At 38.0% G+C, this 23,877-nt stretch overlaps 1 protein-coding gene across 1 annotated transcript in view; it reads left to right on the top strand.

Moving 5' to 3' along the window:
* The window catches only part of DIAPH2 (diaphanous related formin 2), a 904,603-nt gene that overhangs the window by 655,034 nt on the left and 225,692 nt on the right, over positions 1-23,877 (top strand). The window contains exon 25 of the mRNA XM_073013533.1: positions 1,114-1,277. Coding sequence (XP_072869634.1) covers positions 1,114-1,277 — 164 coding nt within the window. The remainder of the gene's footprint in view (positions 1-1,113; positions 1,278-23,877) is intronic.

Below are 23,877 nucleotides of genomic sequence, written 5' to 3'. Positions count from 1 at the left end.
TCCCTTCCTTATGTGGGTTATGCATATATGTATACACACACACATATATAACACTCATATACAGAATTCACTATCACTTCTTTTTTTTTTTTTTTTGAGACGGAGTCTCACACTGTTGCCCAGGCTGGAGTGCTGGGATGCGATCTTGGCTCAGCACAACCTCCACTTCCCGAGTTCAAGCGATTCTCCTGCCTCAGCCTCCCAAGTAGCTGGGACTACAGGCACGTGTCACCATGCCCGGCTAATTTTTTTGTATTTTTAGTAGAAATGGGGTTTCACTATGTTGACCAGGCTGGTCTCACACTCCTGACCTTGTGATCTGCTCACCTCGGCCTCCCAAAGTGTTGGGATTACAGGCGTGAGCCATCACACCTGGCCTCACTATAACCTCTATCTCTATTTATATAGAGATATATATTAAAAAGAGAAGAAAAAAATATATATATATATATAATTTTTTCTTTAAGTTTTTTGTCACTGTTTGTTTTCTACCTTACTCATAAAAATATATGAGGCCATTTTCTGGTATTTATGCCTATATGCTTTCATTTAGCAAACATTTTCTAACAAATATGTTCCGTGTGGTTACATATTGAATAGTTCTGCCTAATTTAAAGATCTTCAAGTCTCACTAACCAATATAATGACTCTAGCAAGTTATTTTGGGCTAAAATGTGTCTTCCCCAAAATTCATATGTTAAAGTCCTAACCACCCTGTACCTCAGAATGTGACTATATTTGATCATAGGGACTTTAAGGAAGTAATTAAGTTAAAATGAGCTGATGAGTGTGGGCCCTAATTCAATATGTCTAATGTAAGAAGAAGCGATTAGGATACAGACAGAGGAACGACTGTGGAGAGATCTCAGAAGAAACTAAACTCACTAGACCCTGATCTCAGACTTCTAGCCTCCAGATTTGTGAGAAAATCAGTTTCTGTTGTTTAAGCCACCTAATCTGTGGTATTTTACTATGGCAGCCCTAACAAACTAATGCACAAGTATTTGTGCATTACTAATATATTTATAGAAGTGATGATTTAATTCAATCTTAACATCTAGTGATTGCATTTAAAAGGTACTGTTGGGTCATGTTCCTTAACAAAAAGCTACAGCTTTACGAAGAGTGCCAGAGAACAGTATGAAAAACTCTCCACCATGCACAACAACATGATGAAGCTCTATGAGAATCTCGGAGAATATTTCATTTTTGACTCAAAGACAGTGAGCATAGAAGAGTTCTTTGGTGATCTCAACAACTTCCGAACTTTGTTTTTGGTGAGTAATACATCTTAAAGCATTGCAGGGCCTGTTGCTTATATTTCTGAATGTCTTCCTTCTATTGTTGTTTTATGTTCCTATTGACTATATTGATTTCATGTGACAGTTTTTTAACAAGAATTGACAGATATTTTATACCTGTGACATGGATAAAAATTAAGTTATAAGTCATGGCTGGCTTAACATAATGTGGACCTCAATGAATCATCTTCAATGTTAGGTATACATGGGAAATGTTTTACTGAAATTTTATAAGAAATGAATGAATTGGTACTTAAATAACCCCAATTTTTATATAGCATAATATTATAATTTTACATACCTTAAAAATTAATATCTAGAACTTTTCACATTATAAATTCGAATGCTGTGATTTATAAACAAGTTTCTTTCACAGCTTAAATGAGAAACTGATTTTGAATTGGACTTTGTAAATAACTTTGAATACCTAAAGTTTCTTTCACAATGTGGGCTCTTGTTTTAAACTGGAACTCTTGAGGATCACAGTAAATATTAGCATTAATTGGGGGTGGCAGTTAGGGTACAAGTTATGATGCTAAAAGGAATCAAAGACTTTGCTATATAAATGCTGTGGAAATACACCTCCTCTGCATCCAACAAAGGAGTAGCAGGAAGAATACAGACTCTGATTGTAATAGTAACAGAAAGATATGCACAATAGTTGATCTCAAACAGATAAAGGTGTATATATGTGTGTGTGTGTATGTGTATATATATATATTTTTTATTTTTATTTTTATTTTTGATATGGAGTCTTGCTCTGTTGCCCAGGCTGAAGTGCAGTAGTGCGATCTTGGCTCATTGCAACCTCTGCCTCCCAGGTTCTCCTGCCTCAGCCTCCCAAGTAGCTGGGATTACAGGCACATGCCACCACGCCCAGCTAATTGTTGTATTTTTAGTAGAGATGGGGTTTCACCATATTGGCCAGGCTGGTCTCGAACTCCTGACCTCAAGTGATCCACCTACCTCAACCTCCCGAAGTGTTGGGATTACAGGTGTGAGGACCTCTAGCAATAATCCCTAGCAGGAAGATCAGTTAACAAACAAATTCATTCCAGTGTGAGGTATGTTTTTATTCCCAAAGCAGTACTTTCTTTGTCAATGCTGTTGCCCTGTGAAATCATTTGATTTTGGTGTGACTTCATCTGTGAGATATGAATATGCTTGTGGAAATCAAATTGCTTTCATCTCCTAACCCAGGGCCTATAACCCAGAGCACACCCCAACAGTTAAACAAGCAGCTTTGGTCATAGAAGTTAATCCACAAACTTCCAGAAGTATGATCATATGTCTTCTTTTTTCCTGAAAATATTAGTTGATTTTGGTCTTTGACCCTTCATAGAGACACATACTTTGTAGCTAACCCATAACTAGTAGAATGTGCTCTATTGGCAATGAGAAGAGGGCTAAGAGAAAGTGATCAAATAATTTTCAAAACTTAAAAGCTGATTATATGCTATGAACACATAAGCGCACAGGTTATATCTACTTGGATTATTTTCGAAAAGGAAAAAAAATTACATTAAAAAGGAATGAGGAAACAGAAAATATACTTTAGTTGACACACTGAAATGATAAATCCAATAATTTTTTTTGTAACAATGTCTGTGGGTGAATGGATATGTAAGAATATATATATGGCCAGGCGCAGTGGCTCACACCTGTAATCCCAGCACTTTGGGAGGCCGAGGTGGGTGGATCACCTGAGGTTAGGAGTTTGAGACCAGCCTGGCCAACATGGCAAAACCCTGTCTCTACTAATACAAAAATTAGCCGGGCGTGGTGGCGGGCGCCTGTAATCCCAGCTACTTCAGAGGCTGAGGCAGGAGAATCGCTTGAACTTGGGAGGCAAAGGTTGTAGTGAGCCGCTGGAGACAGAGTGAGACTGTCCCAAAATAAATAAATAAATAGAAGAATATATATGTAAAATATATAAGAATAAATATAATTAATATTGTTGATCTCCATTTAGATCCTAAAACACTGTCATATTATATGTTCCCTTAACCTCCCCAATACACAGACACAGAGTAGTAGATGGTGTACTTCTCCACCATGTTGCAGCATTCTTTTAATGATAATTCCAGTGTTACAGCCTGTGTGTACTCATATTAGCCAGATGCCTAGAAGGCTAAGAACTCTACCTGTATCACTTCTCAATCATAACTTGTTTTTTAAAAATGTCAGAATATTATTAAGGAGACCTGATTTTGTGTCCTGGTACTGCCACTAAAAAGCTGTGTGACTTTGAGTAAGTCATTTATCCTTTCTCGCTATCCATTTCTGTCTGTCTTTTGTAAAATGAAAGAGTTAAAGGATTGATCTCTAAGAATTCTGTTCCCTGTTAGTAGTCTGAGTCACGTTCGGAATTTCAGAGATGGCAGAGTCATATATATTACATACATATGTAGGATATGTTTTATGTCTTTCTGCTGACTTCACTGTAGCTTGAGTACAGAGTAAGAATTTTCATATATTGTTACTGAATGTAAATAATTTGATATTCTTGTGTCGTTTCATGTCCATTTAAGTTAATTTCTTGAGAACCTGTTAAGATTGACTTTCAAAACAAGTAATGAGATCCTAAATATGTCAACCAATCTGAAACACTTACATAATGCACTCCTGGCCAGCCATTGCTATGTTTGCCTTATATAACAGTACTGCTACCACTTCTATCTACAAATCTTTATCAACTTGCTGCCATGAGAATTAGGTGTACAATATATTAACTGTTTTGAACGTGGGTAGGTCATATAACCTCTCTGGGCATTTGTTTCTTTATCTATAAAAGATGGAAAATAGCCGGGTGCGGTGGCTCACGCCTGTAATCCCAGCACTTTGGGAGGCCTAGGTGGGTGGATCACATGAGGTCAGGAGTTCAAGACCAGTCTGCCCAACATGGAGAAACCCCGTCTCTACTAAAAATACAAAAATTAGCCAGGGTGGTGGCGCATGCCTGTAATCCCAGCCACTCGGGAGGCTGAGGCAGGAGAATCACTTGAACCCGGGAGGTGGAGGTTGCGGTGAGCTGAGATCGCGCCATTGCACTCCAGCCTAGGCAAAAAGAGCGAAACTCCGCCTCAAAAAAAAAAAAAAAAAAAAAGAAAAAGAAAGAAAGACGGAAAATAATTTAAGCCAAGTCTTCCTCACTACTATGTGAAAGACCTTGAAACCTATGGTATACAAAGGTAGAATATTATTAGCCATTCTCTGACCATCCTTTCCATTAATTATTGAAAACCAACTTGATTTTGGTAATGCTCTGGTTCACAGATAAAGGAAGAGAATGGTTTCTCTCTATCCGTGAGTGGAGACAGACAAACAAATGCAATATAATTTGATAAGTGCTGCCATAGAAGTATGTTAAGGTGTGCTAATAACATAAAGGAGGAACTGCCTAACTCTGCCTGTGTTGGCCAGAGAGTCCTTGATAGAAAAAGTGACATTAGGGCAGAGTCTTGAAAAAATCCATCGGCGTTTGACAAGCAGACTTTGACAAGCAGGTTTAAGGTTTTTATACCTGACCTTTAAGTCGAAGATTCCTAAATCAACATCACCAACTTCAGTCAATCATTTGTGCTCACCATGTTCCTGTTTCATAGTGAACTTAAAGTGATTTCACTCTCCCAGGGGAGGGAAGAACCCTGAAAGACTGGCAAAAATTGTAATCGCCAGAAGTTCCCATTTTCTTAGTGCTTTGTGTGTTTGGCCTCAGGGTTCTTAGCACTAAAAGCATATTGGACTATAGATGGAAGCAATAAAATACCAGTAGTGCTGAGAAGAAAATAAGAGTTCTGATTCATGTGCTACCAAAAATTACTTCCAAATGAGCTCAGAGTTTCATCTTGGGAGATCTATTTGGCATGTGTAGAATAAACAAAATGCACATACCAAAAAATCTTCCTCAGATAGAGATATCCTCTAAAAGATGGGGCAAATAGAAATAAAAGAAGTTGACATTATGGATTAAGACTTTTTTCAAAGTAATCAATTCAAGTGAATGAAAGCAGAATTGGATAATGTCTATGGAGTACTTCTCTATTACTTAATATTCATATTCTGTATTACTCAGCTAATGAGGATATTAAAGGTATTCCAGATGAATGTACAATATATTGGTATCAAAATGTATATAATTAGAAATATTTCTAAATTCAGAATTAAGACCCTTTCTAGTTAGTTTCTCAGAGATTTCATGAGTTTAAAGAACAGCATACCAGCCAGGTACGGTGGCTCAAGCCTGTAATCCCAGCACTTTGGGAGGCCGAGGCGGGCGGATCACGAGGTCAGGAGATCAAGACCATCCTGGCTAACATGGTGAAACCATATCTCTACTAAAAATACAAAAAAAAAAAAAAATTAGCCAGGCATGGTGGTGGGCACCTGTAGTCCCAGCTACTCAGGAGGCTGAGGCAGGAGAATGGCGTGAACCTGGGAAGTGGAGCTTGCAGTGAGCCAAGATCGCGCCACTGCACTCCAGCCTGGGGGACAGAACGAGACTCTGTCTCAAAAAAAAAAAAAACAAAAAACCAAAAACAAAACAGCATGCAATATAGACAAAATTAATAACTCCTAAATTTAAGTTGAATATTTTGTGGAAGAAAATCCAATTCCATGATACACAATGGAGACTCAGGAGGGTTTTGGGGTAGGAGGGGTGTGGATAATGAGAAAAATTATTTAATGGGTATGATGTATATTATTCGGGTGATGGATACCCTAAAAGCTCTGACTTCACCACTGTGCAATCCATGCATGTAACAAAATTGCACTGGTACCTCATAATGTATACAAACAAACAAATCAAATTCCATATTTATGAAATGTCTAAACATCTTTTTTGCTTATTCTCCTTTATATGCTTCAGTCATTCTGCTAGTTCAAATAGTTGACTGCACAAATAGTCTTTTTTTCTTTTGAGATATTTTGAATAGAATATTCAAAATCAGTGAACCATATATGTTTCACCACCATGCAGTATCTTGCTTAGGCATAAAAATTAATTTCAGCTGTTGGGAAAGTGTTCGAGGCAAGTATTATACTTCAATAACTTTCATAGCTCCAAATAAATTATAGAAAATACTTCTTTTCTGTTTTAAATCTGTCAGTTTCCTGCTGCTTCTGTGTGTTTTTGTTTTGTTTTTTTAAAGAACAATATGTTACCCAGGCACTCAATAAATATTTGTTGTTGTGTGTGTCCTCATTCTGTACCTCATATACTAGAAATATAGGAATAAGGCTTTGCAGAATTATTAGATTCATTGACATAACTTGAAAATGTTACCGTTGCTATTAATCATGCTAGCCAATTTCCCCTCAACGAAATCAGTATGTGCTACTGTTCATTTGATAAACTTTGGAACAGCTCCTAAATGAGCATTAAAATAGCTAAGTATTAAGATGCTAAATGATATCAAGTAATCATAGCGTTTTATGCCATTGTTCAGGCTTGCTGCTTCTACTTCTCAGACTGACTGATTGGTTGAGACAGGTTTGCTCTGTTTCCCAGGCTGGAGTGTAGTGGCATGATCATAACTCACTGTATCCTCAAACTCCTGGGCACAAGTGATCCTCCCACCTCAGCCTCCTGAGTAACTAGGACTACAGGCATGCATCACCATGCCTGGCTAAATTTTTAATTTTTAATAGAGATGAGGTCTCGCTATGTTGCCCAGGCTAGTCTTGTATTCCTGGCCTCAAGCATTCCTCCTGCCTCAGCCTCCCAAAATGCTGGAATTACATGCATGAGCCACTTTGCCTGACCCTAGATAACTTTTGAATCTACCTGTTTCTCTCCAAGCCCACTGATGCTATTTGAGTTCCTGGCTTCAGCCATCTCTTGTCTGGACTATAATAATGACCTCCTGACTGGTATCTGTGTCTTCTTCTCATACCCATTTCCATTTCCTAATCCATTCACCCCATTTTAGTGAGAATAAAATTAAAAACAAAAGAAACCAAACAAGATAACCTTAGTTTCCTGACTTAAGATTCTTTCACAACTTCCCTGTGGCCTCAGGATAAAGCTGAGCTTTTTTTTTTTTTTTTTTGGGAGACAGAGTCTTGCTCTGTCGCCCAGGCTGGAGTGCAGTGGCTTGATCTTGGCTCACTGTAACCTCCACCCCCTGGGTTCAAGTGATTCTCCTGCCTCAGCCTCCCGAGTAGCTGGGATTAGAGGCACCCTCCTCCATGCCTGGCTAATTTTTGTATTTTTAGTAGAGACGGGGTTCTGCTATGTTAGCCAGGCTGGTCTGAAACTCCTGACCTCAGGTGATCCACCTGCCTCGGCCTCCCAAAGTGCTAGGATTACAGGCATGGACTACTGCACCCTACCAAATCTGAGCTTTTTAAACTAAAATAATTTACAAAATCAAAAGATCTATGGTTACTTTAAAGGCCAGACCACCTATGGTTGGCTCTGAATGGGCTGCAATCACTTAGATTGAACTCTTCTCCCAAATTGGTAAATGTTATGTCTGGAAAGTGGAAGCAGTAGAACGAGATAATAGCAAGTTCCTATGAGGAACTGTGTCTCTTAGAACAAAGAGAAACTTTAGAAGCACCATATGAAAACTCAAAGAAGGCTGAAAGGCCAAAGTATGATTGTCATTATGCCTTTATTGCTCCCATAGCTGGTGTGACATGGAGAGTTATAACCACTGAGTTCATTCTTATGTTAATTCTCAGGGATGTTCTTCCTTCTATCTTAAGTAATTGTTCTTTAAAAACCTAAACTTGTCTGAGAGCTCCCTGTGTAGCCATGTTGGCTTATGGAGATAATTAATTTTGAAAATCTCTCATCTCTCTTAAGCTATCTTCCCTTTTACAAGGTCTCAATCATATCTAAATCTAAACTATAATTGGAAAGCCAATGAGTATATCTGCATTTAGTTAGACTTGAAAGACTAAATTGATAATATACAGAAAATTTTATTCATTTATTAATGGTAATTTACCTTTAAAGAAATGAAGGTGAATTTTTACATGAAAGGATTGTGTATATAATCCCTGATCCAAAATGACTTGTTATTTTGACACATTTTTAAACCAAGCACTTAACATTTAAAAAAAAAAAAACACTTTAATATTATAAAAATGGTAGGCTTATGTAAGAAACCAAATATATTGTTTAACAAAGTAGTGTCTTAATCAGTAATGTAAATTCTGATATCTAGAATTTCATCATCCAGAAATTTCTATCAGATGCCTCATAAGTTGATGCCTCTTTTCTTTGCCAATAAAATGGTAATATTCTGAAAACAACCTTAAGAAGCTGCAAGACCCTGATGTGCTTCTTAATGCTATAGTTTTTTTTGTAAACTAGACGTTTCCAGGTCTCTTCATTTATAAATTCAGAGAGGGTGTCCTTAGTAACAGTAATCCAAATATCCTAGTTACCTCCTCTTTTCCCCCCACTAGCAGGACTCAAGCTCCTTGCAAAGTCTTTACCCCTAAAAGTACACCTGGAGTCATTTCATGGGTGCTGAAAACATGTCATCTATAGTCGCCATGTGAAATCTGCTCACCAATCAGCAACTGAGTGCCTATATTCTAGAGTGATGAAAATACAGCAATGAACAAAACAGAAAAAGCCCCTGCCTGTCCTGTCTTGCTATAGCTTCAGCTCCATTCTGCTAAATGCTTTTTGCTGGCAAAACTGCTTGGGGTTGCCTTTAATGAAAATGCCTATGTGTGGGCCAAGGGTACAGTTTCCTACTGCTCCAATTTTGTCATCAATCTTGAAGTACCATTGTGGTATTATGTTCAGTGCAGAAGTAGCCATGTTTCACAGGACACTTCATAAAAACAGTTCCTTTTGCATCTCTTCTGATCCCTTTCTCCTTGGAGACTAAAAAATGTTTCAACTCCTAGAGACCTGAAGGGAATCCTAAAATCGTAAGCCCCTCCATTGCCCTCCTTCCTCCCTTTTGTTCAAGTGCCTAGGCATGTATCTTCCTTTTCCTAGAAGCTGGGAATAAATAAAATGCCAGCATAAATCGTTTCATGCAAATAGAGCCCCAAGGGCCCACCAACTCTCTCTAGTTAATCATATACACCCAGATAATTCCCTTTGAGCTCAGCTGGGACCACCCTGGGTATATAGCCTTAGGTTTATTTTGATCTATTGCAACTCTTTGAAAATAGGCAATCCATGTAAAATATATGGTAACTCTATTAAGCAGAATATTTGACCAGAATACCTCATTCCCCAGCTGTGCCAGAGAGCAGACTTTACTGTATTTTACAGATATCATTGAATTCTTCTTTAGAAAGAGATGTCACCTATCAACTGTTGTATTCTCTTTGACTGTTTACTTTGGGCCAGAAGTGGATGTCCTATTTTTCTTATGTGATTGTTCCTTGTGTAGAAAAGCTAAATATCATATCATAGGGAACTAAAGGAATATGTAATAAGGGAAGACATAGTTTAAAGAAAACTCAAACTCCCTAACATGATAAAAAATACCTACTAGTATGGATGGTTTTTAAATATGTATACATTTTAGATTAATATTGTAAAACTAAAAAATACCACAGTTTTTTCTAAAAATATTTATAAAAGTTGTCAGAATTGTTAATGACAAGCTGAATTTTGCCCTTTAAAAATCTGACAGTATAATAATTAACAATGAAAATATTAACAAAATCAGTTCAATGCTCGCCACCTTTTCCTATTAAAGTCTAATAAGAACTAGAATCAGGAAACAAAATGTAATATCTTTAGTTCCAGCAATAACACCTCATACAGAATTTTTTACAGAAGTGTTCCCCGTAAGTAAGTTATTATTGAATTATGTCCAAACACCAGGAAGTGGGAAAGTGTAAGATAAGCAATATGGTGCACAAGCTGACCTTTTCCAGAGGTCTTGAGATTGACCAGAGGTATTGATTGTGATCAGAGCATGCCTGTTTCAACCTGAGCATGAAGATCCCTGAGGTTGATACTACTGGTGGCACCTTCTCAGCTGGCTGAATTTTTCTTCATTCTGCTTCATCCTGTTTTGTTTGTCCATTTGCTAATTAATCTTCTATCAGAAAAGATGCCCTCGCCCCTGAATAAGGCAGTAGAAGGGAGGACTCCCCCGGAATTGTGCCCATTGAGCTCCTTTTGTCTGGTGTGCCTGCCTCCTCTCCTTCTCCCCACTCCTTCCAGTTGCCTACCAACTTGTTCAAGTCATTTCTTCTAAGAAGCCCTCCCTAACACTTCCATTTTGGTGTAGATTACCCTTCTGTGTGCTCTCATACTTCCATCCTAGCACATTTTACCCTGTAATATGTTCATCTCCATACCCTCAGTGATTAGTACTATAATTAGCCTACTGTGGGTCAAACACAGTGCTGATCTCGAAGGATATGTATGAATGGTTTAATGAATTAATGGAAAAATGAGTGAATAAAAAAAAATCAAAATATTTGCTCTCCAGAGCTCACATTCTAGTGGGAAAGGCAGTCAAAGAACAAATAGTAATAATGAAATATAATACATATGTACAAAGAGCTTGTAAGCACAGAGCAGTGAGGGATTTCTTCTGTCTGATTTAAGGAAGGCTTCAAAGACACAGAGACATGTGAACTGGGTCTGATCATTGTTTTGCTACTATATGGCCTTTCATGTTTTAAGGAGCAGTTTCCTTTTTGTTCTCCCCCACCTCATTTGGTGTTTAATTTTAATGGTAAACATACATTGTCTCCTAGTTTTCCATGCTGAGTTCAAAGTGGAAAAACAGCTATTTCGTTGCCAGAGAAGCAGTTACCAGCTAATTATGATGATCTAAAGGTTATCTGCCATATGCTTGGATGAGCAGTAACCAAGCTTCAGTTACTTCTTATGACTGACAGTTGTCCTCAGCAATAGGACAATTGATGCAGATTATCTAGGGCAAAAGCAACTGCTTAAAGTCTGACTTGCCTGGTGTTAATTTAGGCCAGTGGTTCTCACCCAGGAGCGATTTTGCCTCCCAAAGGACATTTGGCAAGATCTAGAGACATTTCTGTTTATCACAACTAAGTAGGATCTGCAAGTGGCTTCAAGTGGCTGAAACCAGGAACACTGTTAACCATCCTGCAATGGACAGGAGAGCCTCCCACAACAAATAAATATTCAGCCCAAAATGTCAGTAATATTGAGATTGAGAAACCCTGTTTCAGGATTACCTGCAAAAGATTTTTTTTTTAATTACAAAAAATCAATGGAAAACAATGTGTAATAGTCCAAGTTAATAAGCAAAATCTGTACTAGATAAGTTAATATATCTATCATATTGATGTAATATCTTAATAATTTCAAATGTCAATTTGATCACTGTATTGTTACAGTTACTAATTTTTTCTATATCTTTGAAACATCCCAGTTTATATGGCTTATAAAAATTTTTAAATTACCAATCATGCATGTAAATTGTAGGAAAATTAGAAAATATAGATACTAAAAAGAAAAAAACTGTTGACTGCAATTCCTCTACCCAGAGTTAATTAATATTAATACCTCAGCACATATCCTTCCAGGCATTTCCCTATGCATGTACATATGTATTTAGATTGTGAATTTGTTTTTCTTAATAATAAAAAGACTTCTGAAAATTTAAGTTTTAAATTTATATTTTCTTGTAAAAAGGCTAGTGGCTTATGCTTATATGGACATGTCCATCCACATTCAGTGTATAGTGTCCTTGGTTATGTCTTCAGTTGTGATTAAACATGTTAATTGGCTCATTTCATGATGCCCTTTTACAAACACCTGGTCTTTGGCACCATGCTAACAATCATGACTATTGTAAGCCATCTGTAAAGGGACCAGTAGAATCTTGATTTCTCTTTTGTTTTCTACATAATACCCTCATCAAACTTCCCTGTGTCAAGGGGTCTTAAATCAGTAATTGGTGACTGTCCAATTAGGCCTATTCACACTAGTGTTTCTTTTTTTTTTTTATGAGACGGAGTCTGGATCTGTTGCCCAGGCTGGAGCGCAGTGGCAAGATCTCGGCTCACTGCAAGCTCCGCCTCCCGGGTTTACCCCGTTCTCCTGCCTCAGCCTCCCGAGTAGCTGGGACTACAGGCGCCCGCCACCTCGCCCGGCTAGGTTTTTTTTGTATTTTTTTAGTAGAGACGGGGTTTCACCGTGTTAGCCAGGATGATCTCGATCTCCTGACCTCGTGATCCGCCCGTCTCAGCCTCCTAAAGTGCTGGAATTACAGGCTTGAGCCACTGCACCCGGCCTAGGTAATAGTCTTTAATGAATAGGCCAAATTAATTTTCAATTATTACTGTAACTGCTTGTGTATGTAGATATTATTGCTCAAGTTTTTCTGTAAGTACCTGAAAATAATTGATTTAGGCTGGGCATGGTGGCTCACACCATGCACTTTGGGAGGCCGAGGCGGGCGGATCACCAGATTAGGAGACCGAGACCATTCTGGCTAACACGGTGAAACCCCGTCTCTACTAAAACTACAAAAAAAAATTAGCCGGGCATGGTGGCAGGCACCTATAGTCCCAGCTACTCGGGAGGCTGAGGCAGGAGAATGGCGTGAACTTGGGAGGCAGAGCTTGCAGTGCCACTGCACTCTAGCTTGGGCAACAGAGCAAGACTCCATCTCAAAAAATAAATAAATAAAATAAAATAAAATAAAATAATTGATTTAACTCTCCTTTTGAACAGACTAGCATATTTTGATGTTTACTCTTTTGTATAATGTATTAGGATGCCTTTAGCTGCCTAGTGATATAAAACATAACTAAAATTAGTTTAAGAATATGGTTTTACTCTCTTACATCACAAGAAGTGTAGAGGTAAGGCAGTTAAAGGGTTGGTTAATTCAGTAGCTTAGTGATATCATTAAGGATCCAGGATATTCCAAATATTTCTGTTCTGCCGTCCTTGGCATGTTGGCTCTTGGTTGCACAATGGCTGTAGTTGTTCCAAGCATCACATCCAAATATGGGGACATCTAACAAAGGAGACTGTGTTGTCTCTATGAAGCTTTTTTTTTTTTTTTTTTTTTTTAAATTAGGGAGAAAAGCTTTTCCAGCAGCTCCTGGGCAGATTGATTTCTTCAGATTTTGTTGTCCACGATTGTGCCACATGCCCATCCATCCTTAAACTAATCACTGTCAAGGAGAACCTTAGATTAAACATGATTCACCCCTGGGACTAAGATAGGGCCCCTTCCCTGAGCATGTGGCTATATAGAGTGAGCAGCCAAAGCAATCCATGGCTTTGCCAGCAAGTAAGAAGACTGGCATTGGCAGTGCGCGGTGGCTCACGCCTGTAATCCCAGCACTTTGGGAGGCCAAAGCGGGTGGATCACTTGAGGTCAGGAGTTTGAGACCAGCCTGGCCAACATGGTGAAACCCTGTCTCTACCAAAAATACAAAAATTAGTCGGGTGTGGTAGTGGGCATCTGTAATCCCAGCTACTTTGGAGGCTGAGGCAAGAGAATCGCTTGAACCCAGGAGGTGGAGGTTGCAGTGAGCCGAGATCATACCACTGCTCTCCAGCCTGGGCGACAGAGCAAGAGTCTGTCTCAAGAAAATGAAAAAAAAAAAAGACTGGCATTGCATGGATTGGGACAAGCAACTAAAAGTATCAGTATAGCACAAAAGTAAATTGTTGCTCAGTATTGTTTGAATTATCAAACGTTCCAAATTGGCAAAATAAAAATAAATGAGATGTTATCTGTGAAATATATACTTGTGTTCAATTAAATAGTTTTTAAAAATCTTAGAAAACAGAAATGTAAATAGAAAACATTACCCATTTATTTTCATGTTATCCTTCACTGTTTGTGTTCTGTCTTTCGCTGGAATATACACGAGAACATGCTGCTTTTCTAACTTGCTTGAAAAGCTACCGGTTTACTTGCTTTCTTTTTCTCATTCATTCATTCAAGGATTATTTATTGAGTGCCTATTAAACAATGGACACTGTTCTAGCCACTGGCATTGTTTGATTTACTTTGGTAAACTAAAACAGATTTTAAAGCCCTGCCCTCATGGACCCAAATGTGGAAAATGAGATGATAAACTATAAACATAATTACGAGGAAAATTATATTACATGTTAGAATGTTAAGTGCTATGGAAAGAAGAAATCATACCAGTGGAATGGCCACGTGACAGTGGCTAAAAGATTTCAACAATAGTTATAAAGTTCCATTGTACAATCAATTTCTTAAGCTAAGATTTAGATTTTAACACTGTAAATGTTTCCTAAAATTCAGGAATCACTGAGTTGTCCTATTTAGAAGACTTCACTAGGTACAGTTAGATGATTTTTATACAAACCCTAACTATTTCATCAGCCATGTATCCTTATGTGACGTAGAAGAAATAAAAATGAATTCTGTCCCACTTTAGAGAAAAAGTCTTGCCAAGGGCTTTATTATTTCAGTTAAATAATTGTAACATTCTCTTCTGGAATATGGAGGATATACAAATAGAGAACTTTACCTAGAAGCCTGGCATATTGTCTACTTTTAGACACAGGACAAGTGCAAAAATTAAAGAGGAAACACCTGAGAAGAAATCTGTCCTTTTCTTAATGCCATTTCAAAATCAATGGCTCTTGCCTTTGTTAATTAAGCAAGTTAAAACCTTTCCTTGTTGAAGAGAAAACAAAGCAAAACAGTATTTTTACTATTAAAAATACTAACTAGGCCGGGCGCGGTGGCTCACGCCTATAATCCTAGCACTTTGGGAGGCCGAGGTGGGCGGGTCACTTTAGGCCAGGAGTTCAAGACCAGCCTGGCCAACGTGGCAAAACCCCATCTCTACTAAAAATACAAAAAAAAATTAGCGGGGCATTGTGGCTTGCACCTGTAATCCCAGCTATTTGGGAGGCTGAGGCAGGAGAATCACTTGAACCTGGGAGGCGAAGGTTACAGTGAGCTGATATCTGAGCGTGACTCTGCCTCAAAAAAAAAAAAAAAGAACCTAAAAATACAGATTTAATCTCAGTCACTACTTCTTCCTCAAGGGAACTCAGATATCTTATTTAAGAAGGTAGACATTAACATCCCAAAATGGGTTTCTAGACAGGAAGCTCTGACAAAAGGTGAGATGTATAGCAAAGCATGTAATGAAGTAAAAGCATATTTTTAGTGCCAAAAATATGAAAAATTAAAGGAACTTACAAAGACATTTAGTTCATCTTGGATTCCTTTCCCCTGGTCCTTGTTCGCTGCCAACTGTCAGCTAGTTGATCTGATAAACTAATGCAGTACTAATGTGTCACTCATTCTGTATTACATACATGCCCTTTAAATTCAGGACAATGCCTTAATCCTGCAGAGCAATTCTGCTGTCAAGAACTTCTTGCAACATGGCTAGCTGATAGAGAAAATATTGGAGGGAAAGACAGCCTTTCTTGTACCTCTGAAAGAACATCATATATGTAGCTGTACAATCTTCCTGGGTTTAGGATTTTTCCCCGCACCTCACACACTCCTCCCAAGGACATTTCACAATTTAACCTGTCTGTTCTGGTGTCATAATACAGCTTTGTCAAATTGGCATCTTCCTGGGAGTGGCCTCCCCTTCGACATAAATCAGAGAATTCAAGCCAATCCAGCCCACCCTGGCTTTTGAGAGGCTGGAAACTCAGGAGTTTCATTGGCCGAGATGTAGTATCAACTCAGCTTTGGTTTCCCCTTTCTTTCTAGGTGATGTTTACTTTTTTATATATTGTCCCTTAGGCAGAAATACTATACTCATCTTGTAGGCTTAGCAGGATGTCTACAGCGGGTTACCCCAAGCTTACAGTGTGAAACCCAAGCCGTACTCAGCTTGTAATCCTGATTTCACTTACTCATCCAGGGAGACAAAAGACAATTAGTGCATTATAGTATAGTAGGTACTAAAGAAATGTTTCATACTCCAGATTTCCTCCCTACTCCACCTTATGGTATGGTACATATACAGCCTGATCACTAGAATAATCCTTTGTCATAATGAAGGCAGGATTTCTTGGTTTTGATTTTCAGTAGAAGTATCTCCTGTTTTTTTTTTTTTTTTTTTTTTTTTTTTGGATCCCCTTCCTTCAATCTTAAATAAAGCATTTCCAAAGGTCTACCTTTGGTCCTGCATTTTTTTTTTTTTTTTTCCTGGGTAGTTCATATCTATTCCAATGCCTTCTACACTTTCCTGAGTTGTGATTTTATTCTTCAGCTCTAGACCCAAGTTTATTTTCTGTTGGATGCCTCTAACTAGATTTGCCACAACTACCTCAAACTCAGCATATTCAAAATGGAACTCATTACATCCTTTTCAACTTTCTCCCATATTCTCTTTGGTTGATGGTACAACTTGATATCTTCTTTTCCCTCGCTATTTACATCTGTTCAGTCTCCATTTCTTATCCAGCTTATGCAGTTAAAACTCAAGAGTCTATATCTGTTTTTTATGATTTCCCTATCAGAATCTCACCAAAGCACCCTTGTTTGCATGCTCTATATTAAGGCTCAGCAAAGAAAAAATACATCTTACTTTTATCCTCACTTTAACTGCCCAAGTTTCAGTGTTTGTCCTCTCTCCTTCCCATGGACTACTGCAGTAATCTTTTTGTTCTCTTGAGCTTAGTCTTAGCACTCTCCAAACTGTATGCTGCTGCCAGATACTTTTTTCTAAAATGTAGGTATCACTGGGATATTCACCTTCTCAGAAACCTTCAGTGGCCTTCCGTAGGTGACAGTAAAGTCTAAACTAGCATTTGTAAACCCTTGGTAATCTAACTCTCCCCAGCCACTACCCTTTTTCTCTAATTGGAATACAATCATACTCACAGTCTCCCTTCTACCTGGTGAAATTGTTTTCAACCTTCAAAACTCCATTTAGTGGCTACTTTCTCTGTTATGTCTTTCCTAATACCCCCTGCTGAACTCCAGGGAAAATTAATTATCCTTTATTTGGTATGCTCATCATATTTTTCTTTTTCTTTCTTTTTTCTTTTCTTTGTTTTTGTTCTGTGATGGAGTCTCGCTCTGCTGCCCAGGCTGGGGTGCAGTGGTACAATCTTGGCTCACCGCAATCTCCACCTCCTGGGTTCAATTCTGCTGCCCCAGCCTCCCAAGTAGCTGGGACTACAGGTGCACACCACCATGCCCAGCTAATTTTTGTATTTTTAGTAGAGACGGGGTTTCACCATGTTGACCAGGCTAGTCTTGAACTCCCGGCCTGAAGTGTTCTGCCCGCCTCGGCCTCCCAAAGTGCTGGTGTGAGCCACCGCACCCAGCGCTCATGTCTTATTGTTAATGTGGCTGTTGTTACATTCAGCTAATTGGTGGTGTGCAGACCTGCCTTGTTTGTGCTGTGAATTCCTTTACAGTAAATGTGTCTCACTTATCTTTGAATTTTCATTACACAACAGAGTGTGTGGCACATAAAAGTAACCAGCAAATATTTATTGATTGGTAACCATGTTTGTAATTGGTAATCATGTTCCTACTGTTCTAGAAATCTAATAATAAATGGTCTTTTAGATTAATGTTTCAAAGCCCTCTAGCTGTTTCTCTCTCTGCCTCTCTCTTTCTCTTTCTCTCTGCCACCTTTTCAAGATCTTTCATTATTTTAATGACTCCTTTTACTCTTCGCCAACATTGATTTAGCAAATATTTGACTCAAGTACTTAAACTTGTCTACTTTAACTCCATCACTCTAAGTTGTGAAATCCCAAAGTGAGCTATATTTTCCTGGTATAATTCTTGAGCAGAGCTAATAATAGGCACAGGAAGTACCTCATGTTTACTCCATTTTATTTATACATTCTAGCATCAAACCTCTCATTTGTCAGCATTACTTTGTGATTTACGGTTCACTTATGATTGACCATGACCATTTACATCTTCATTATTTATCCATAGCCAGCAGACACCTGCTTATGTCACTAGATTTTTTTTTTCTCTTTATGATAAAAATCATTAGAGAAGGACTATTCTTCAAACATACCTGATCTTTCTACTTTCTCTAAGTCTTACTATCTTCAAAGATCCTTTGAAGAAAGAATTAAAAATTCCAACTTCTCTTTTCTGGGGAGTTGCTATACTTTTAAAAAGTGAAATAATTATAAGTTTCATGGGATAACATTTTGTCATTTTAAATTTCTTAAGTATATTATAGTGACATTTTATTTTTATGAGTGCTTAAGTATAAGCACAATATGCACAAAGTAACACAGATTTCATTGTACTAGAGTATCCATGAGTCAAAAGGGCATACAGAAGTTTACATTGAAAGAAGTCAAGTCTAACACATGACATTTATTATTGCAAAGTTTTGTATAGGAAATAAAATTCAATGTGTCTGTAAATGTCCTAAATCCTCTTACAAGTTATTTGTCCAACATGTCAAGCCTAATGGAAAAAAATCCCTTTATACCAATAAATAAGGCAACTTAAGCAGAAGATTCATGATGAAGCCAGAAAACTCTATAAATAATGGGATAGTACCCAGGGAGGAGGGAGATAAAGGAAAGGGCAGTAGATCATTAGCATAGTAAGGAAAGGATATTCCCATCAGTAAGTAAGCAGTGATATTTGGCCAAATCTAGGTCATGATCAGGGATATAATCACAAGTGAGATGTTTTACATTGTGCAATGTAGCTGGCATACTCATCTACAAATGGAATGGCTCGCTTCCCAGAATGCAATCACTACTATATAACAGTGCCATTATTTCTAGTTTGGAAAAGAGGATTGTAAAGCAGAATATCTCTGGTTCTGACCTCTATCCCATTCAAACCCAATTTTGACATGATCCACGCTATCTTGTTTTCAGATATTTTTACAGACCGACTCTCTGCTGTAGCATACCCAAGATTCAGGGTGTCAAAGTTATGAAATAATGTATTTGTTGTATTTTTTTGTTTGTTTTATAAACTAATGACTCAGAAACCTATACCTATAGAGCCAGAATAGCCTAGGATAGAAACTGAGGAATTCTCTATCAGTAAATTATCTTTTTTTTTTTTTTTTTGAGATGGAGTCTCACTCTGTTGCCCAGGCTGGAGTGTAATGGCATGATCTCGGCTCACTGCAACCTTCGCCTCCTGGGTTCAAGTGATTCTCCTGCCTCAGCCTCCTGAGTAGCTGGGATTACAGGTGCTTGCCACCATGCCCAGCTAATTTTTTTTTGTATTTTTAGTAGAGATGGGGTTTTGCCATGTTGGCCAGGCTGGTTTCGAACTCCTGACCTCAGGTGATCCACCCGCCTCGCTTCAGCCTCCCAAAGTGCTGGGATTACAGGCGTGAGCCACTCTGCCCAGCCCTTTATTGGTAAGTTATCTTAATAACTCAGGCTCCTGGCAAGTTTTCCCTAACCCTTCAGCAGCTGACTAATCTTTCAAATAGTTTTCTAGAGAAAGTAGTTTCATAACTTGACTTGGTTCCATTGCTTTGCCATCCTTAATGTAAACTTCTTTTTGATTATCAGAGTTTCTCTTTTTAAAATTTAAATGTAGGTCCTATTATTTTGACTTCTGAAACTCTGGAAGATATCTAATAAGACTTGTCCTTTAAATACATATCCACTTCATGTCCATGGATATAGTTATATCCATTAATTCAGTCTTCCCTGAGCTTAATTATCCATCTTTTGTTCATGGTTTGGCATTTCCCAAACATTCAGCACTTCTTTTATTCTTCATCAGACATCAGGTTTTCATATATTCTTTAAACAGAGGAGGATCCAGATTTGTGAGGCTGGATTTTATATATTTTGGGAGCAGCCATTTAAGAAAAGGATTATTTTTTTGAAAAATATTTTTTTTTTTATTTTTAAATTTTAGCAAAACACATGGCCAGATGAGCACATTGCCAGTACCCTTCCCATGCAAGTGAGAAGTCCTAATGCTTTTGCTCATTAGCTTCATGGTGAATCTGTCTCTGCCCTTTGAGTCGTTCAGCCCATAAATTAACCACAGCTCTTTAAAAAAGGCCAAACTGTCAAAAAGTATAAACCCAAGTAAGATATTGCTGTCGCATATGCATGCTGGTCTGGTATTTACACTAAATTAATCAGCACTGTCTTCATTAAGTAAGAAATAGTTATTGCATGCCTCCTTTGTATTAGGTGCTATATTAGACTTATAGTTAAGGGTGCGTACCTGAATAGAATATCACACCTGAAGCAACACAAAGTCTACTGGTTTTTTTTGTTTTGTTTTGTTTTGTTTTTTTGAGACGAAGTTTCACTCTTGTTGCCCAGGCTGGAGTGCAATGGCACGATCTTGACTCACTGTGCAACCTCTGCCTCCCAGGTTCAAGCGATACTCCTGCCTCAACCTCCCGAGCAGCTGGGATTACAGGCATGCACCACCATGCCTGGCTAATTTTTGTATTTTTATTAGAGACAAGATTTATCCATGTTGGTCAGGCTGGTCTCGAACTTCCGACCTCAGATGGTCCACCCGCCTCAGCCTTCCAGAGTGCTGGGATTACAGGCGTGAGCCACCGCGCCCGGCTAGAGTCTACTCTTACAGAGGCTGTTAAACTAAGCCAACACTGAAGCAAATGTACATAAAGGATATCTATGAATATCTGAATGCATGTTAAATATGTAATGGATATATTAACATTATATATAAAATAGGGTGAGTGCATCTTGTAGTGATGGTTATTGAAGCAGCCCTTGAAGTCTCCAATTTAATCTGAGGGAAGAGAGGTTTAACGTTATGCTTGCTCTGTTTTAACGAAAACTTCATTGCCCTTAACAGCAATATTACGTGGTGGCGTGAGGTTAATTTAAGGACCACTGTGACCCCTAAGTGCTCTGTTTTCATACTTTTCCACGCCTCATCAGGGCTCCTTTTTTTATTTGTGTTGCTCGGTTTCCATTCATTTTTGATGTTATATTTCTCTACATATAAAGATTACCCTGAGTATTCAGACAACATCAATAAAGGGAAAGGCGCTACCTCATAATTACTGAAAGGACATCTTGCTGTCAATATCTTGGAAGATAGGACAACAAATCATCACACAATCACTTTCTACTTAGAAAAGCGCAAGGTTCTGACTGACAATCAAGATGGCTTTGTGAAAAGCAAATTGAGCAAAACCATCTTAATCTACTTCTCTGAAAGAATTTGTTCCCTGTACTGCAAAAGAAATCTCTCTGTTCACTAGGATTTTTATTCCCTCCCATGTAACAGTCATTCTCAATGATTGAAAAAAATAGGAACTAGACTTTAAAGTACAATTTTAACTGATAGTAAGACAGCACTCCAAGTGGGTCTGGGAGATGGAGCAAAAGTAGACTAACCGTCTAGTGCTTCTTTTGATGACCCGTAAGAGCCATGAGTGAAAGAGGCTTGTTTTTGATGCTTATTATTGATTCCCCAGGGACTAGAACAGTATGTGACAGTGCATGCTGGATAATGAATGAATGAATGAATGAATGAATGTTTTCTGCTTCTCAGTGAAGGCATAAGTCACTGGATGTTAATCGGCGTACTTTTTTTCTTACTTTTATTGCTTCCTTGCCCTCTTCTTCCTTTCCCTGTCCCTCTCATCACCCAAAGGATAGATAAATTTTCAATGGAAGTATGTCCAGAGAGATTTCTAACACTTCATTAAAAAAGAATTTTATTGGCTGTGTGTGTTCCCTCAGAAATAGGATCAAACTCAGTTAGGAATTAGTAAGATGTAAATTAAGGGCACCGAGCAGGTAGCATGCAGACAAGAACATACATAAATTCACTGGAAAAAGATTCTTGATTTTTAGTGGAACAGTACAGTACTAACCATGAATTAGCAGTATATGAAGTGTAACTGTTTTTTAAAGCAGATAAATCAGAAATGTGTAAAGTCAAAGAAATTTTAAGCCTCTTGTTATCTTAATTGAAGGATAATGATACTACCCTAAATATTTTGGAAACCCTTATTTTGGATTTCCCTAAGAGTTATGCAGCATGTGCTTTAGGTCTTTCCAGGAGTACTAAATCTTTGTAATCTGAGGGTGCACTTGATTTTTAGAAATAGCCAGAAGTTACTTCAAGCCAAGTTTTATCAATAAGATACATGATCAAACTGAGTAACAAAATATCTGCTCAAAAATATTGTGAATATAAAATAACGAGACTAATTTCATTTGATTCAGAGGTTAATTCAGAACGAGGAGTGTAATAGCTCTCATCAACACAAGTTTAGGACTTCCAAAGGTGGCTATTTGTAGGACAGGATTCAGCAGATATATTGGAACCGATCTTCTAACTTTACAGTTGCACTTGAAAATGTTACAAAACAAATGCTATAATAGTTTAGAAGATTTAGAGCATGAAAAACTGGTAGATGTTGGATAGCACATCTCTTAAAGTATTGTTTCCAGCTTTGTCCTCTTCTTTTTTGGGGAGGCAGGTGAGGATGGAGAAGTCTATAATTTAAAAATAATATCTAACAAGTAGAGAAGACCCAGAAGAAAGCATAAACATTATTCAATTTAGGCAAATTAGTCTCTATGAGAAAGTTATTGTTCAGAAAATGGTATTGATTGGCTTAATTTGAAGTCCCAACAGGTTTTCCCAAGGGTCTCTTGGATCCCATCCTTCCCCCCATACTCTACAAGCTAAGAAATTCACCTGCGTTGCATTTAGGGATTAGCTTCAACTTTGTGGAACTCAGGCAATATGGCGGTTCCTGGGGACAAGCTACACCTTCATGAAATAGTTTTAAGGAAGATATTGACCAAGTTTCTATTTCACAGAAGCCAATAGACAAGATGTGGGCTTAAAAAACTGACAGCTTTTAGTGAGGCATAAGGAAGTATTTCCTTTTCGAGGAGGTTAAGTATCAGAAGAGGTTCCTGAGGGAGGTCATGGAACCCTATCCACAGGCAGAAAATTAGAGCAAGCATTTCTCTAGAGCCCTTCCTGTTCTGTGAGTCTATAATTCTACTTGTCAAGGTAATTTGATATTCTTATCCAAGTCTCTAAGGTGCTTTTGCCACCACCTAAATTGGTCTCATCAAAAACTTTATTGATTGTGCTGCCTCTCCCATCTTCTAAGATGGTGACAGTATTAAGGAAGTAAACTCAGATCTCAGACCTGTCACATACCACCTGTTTTGTCATTTCCCTCCACCCATACCTCCCCAATATGTTTTTTCTTTAAAATATTGTTACCAGTCACTTTAGAATTTCATTCTGTTCTTTTGTTTCAGAAAAATTATGGATTAATTTCCTATAGTCACTTAAAGTGCTTCGTAGATTTTAATCAACAGAGGTCTACGTTGGCATATTGAGCTCCGTTGTTTATCCTTACCAGATGGAGAGAAATAGTCTCAAATACCTACTAAGAAAAATATGTCTGCAGAAACCTGCAGCATTAGAAAACCTTTTCCTTGCTGCAGATTGCAGATTAACTTCTAGCTAATCAGAGTTCAGCATTCTAATGGACTGTGACAGGAGAGACAGTTTTTTCCCCAACTTCAGATCACATGTTTCTGCAGTTGTAAGGCAAATTTTAAAAGGCCTTGGGGATCACAGCCAGGCTTCATTATCAGTGCGTGACCGCTTTGTAACCAACTGCAACTTTAATATCCAAGGAGATTTGCACATAACAGTCTTTCTTCTTTCTTCTTGTT

Source organism: Chlorocebus sabaeus, chromosome X, assembly GCF_047675955.1.
Source record: "Chlorocebus sabaeus isolate Y175 chromosome X, mChlSab1.0.hap1, whole genome shotgun sequence".
Classification (NCBI taxonomy): Eukaryota; Metazoa; Chordata; class Mammalia; order Primates; family Cercopithecidae; genus Chlorocebus; species Chlorocebus sabaeus.
The sequence above is the reverse complement of the archived record's forward strand: the minus strand, read 5'-3'. Positions and strand labels throughout refer to the sequence as shown.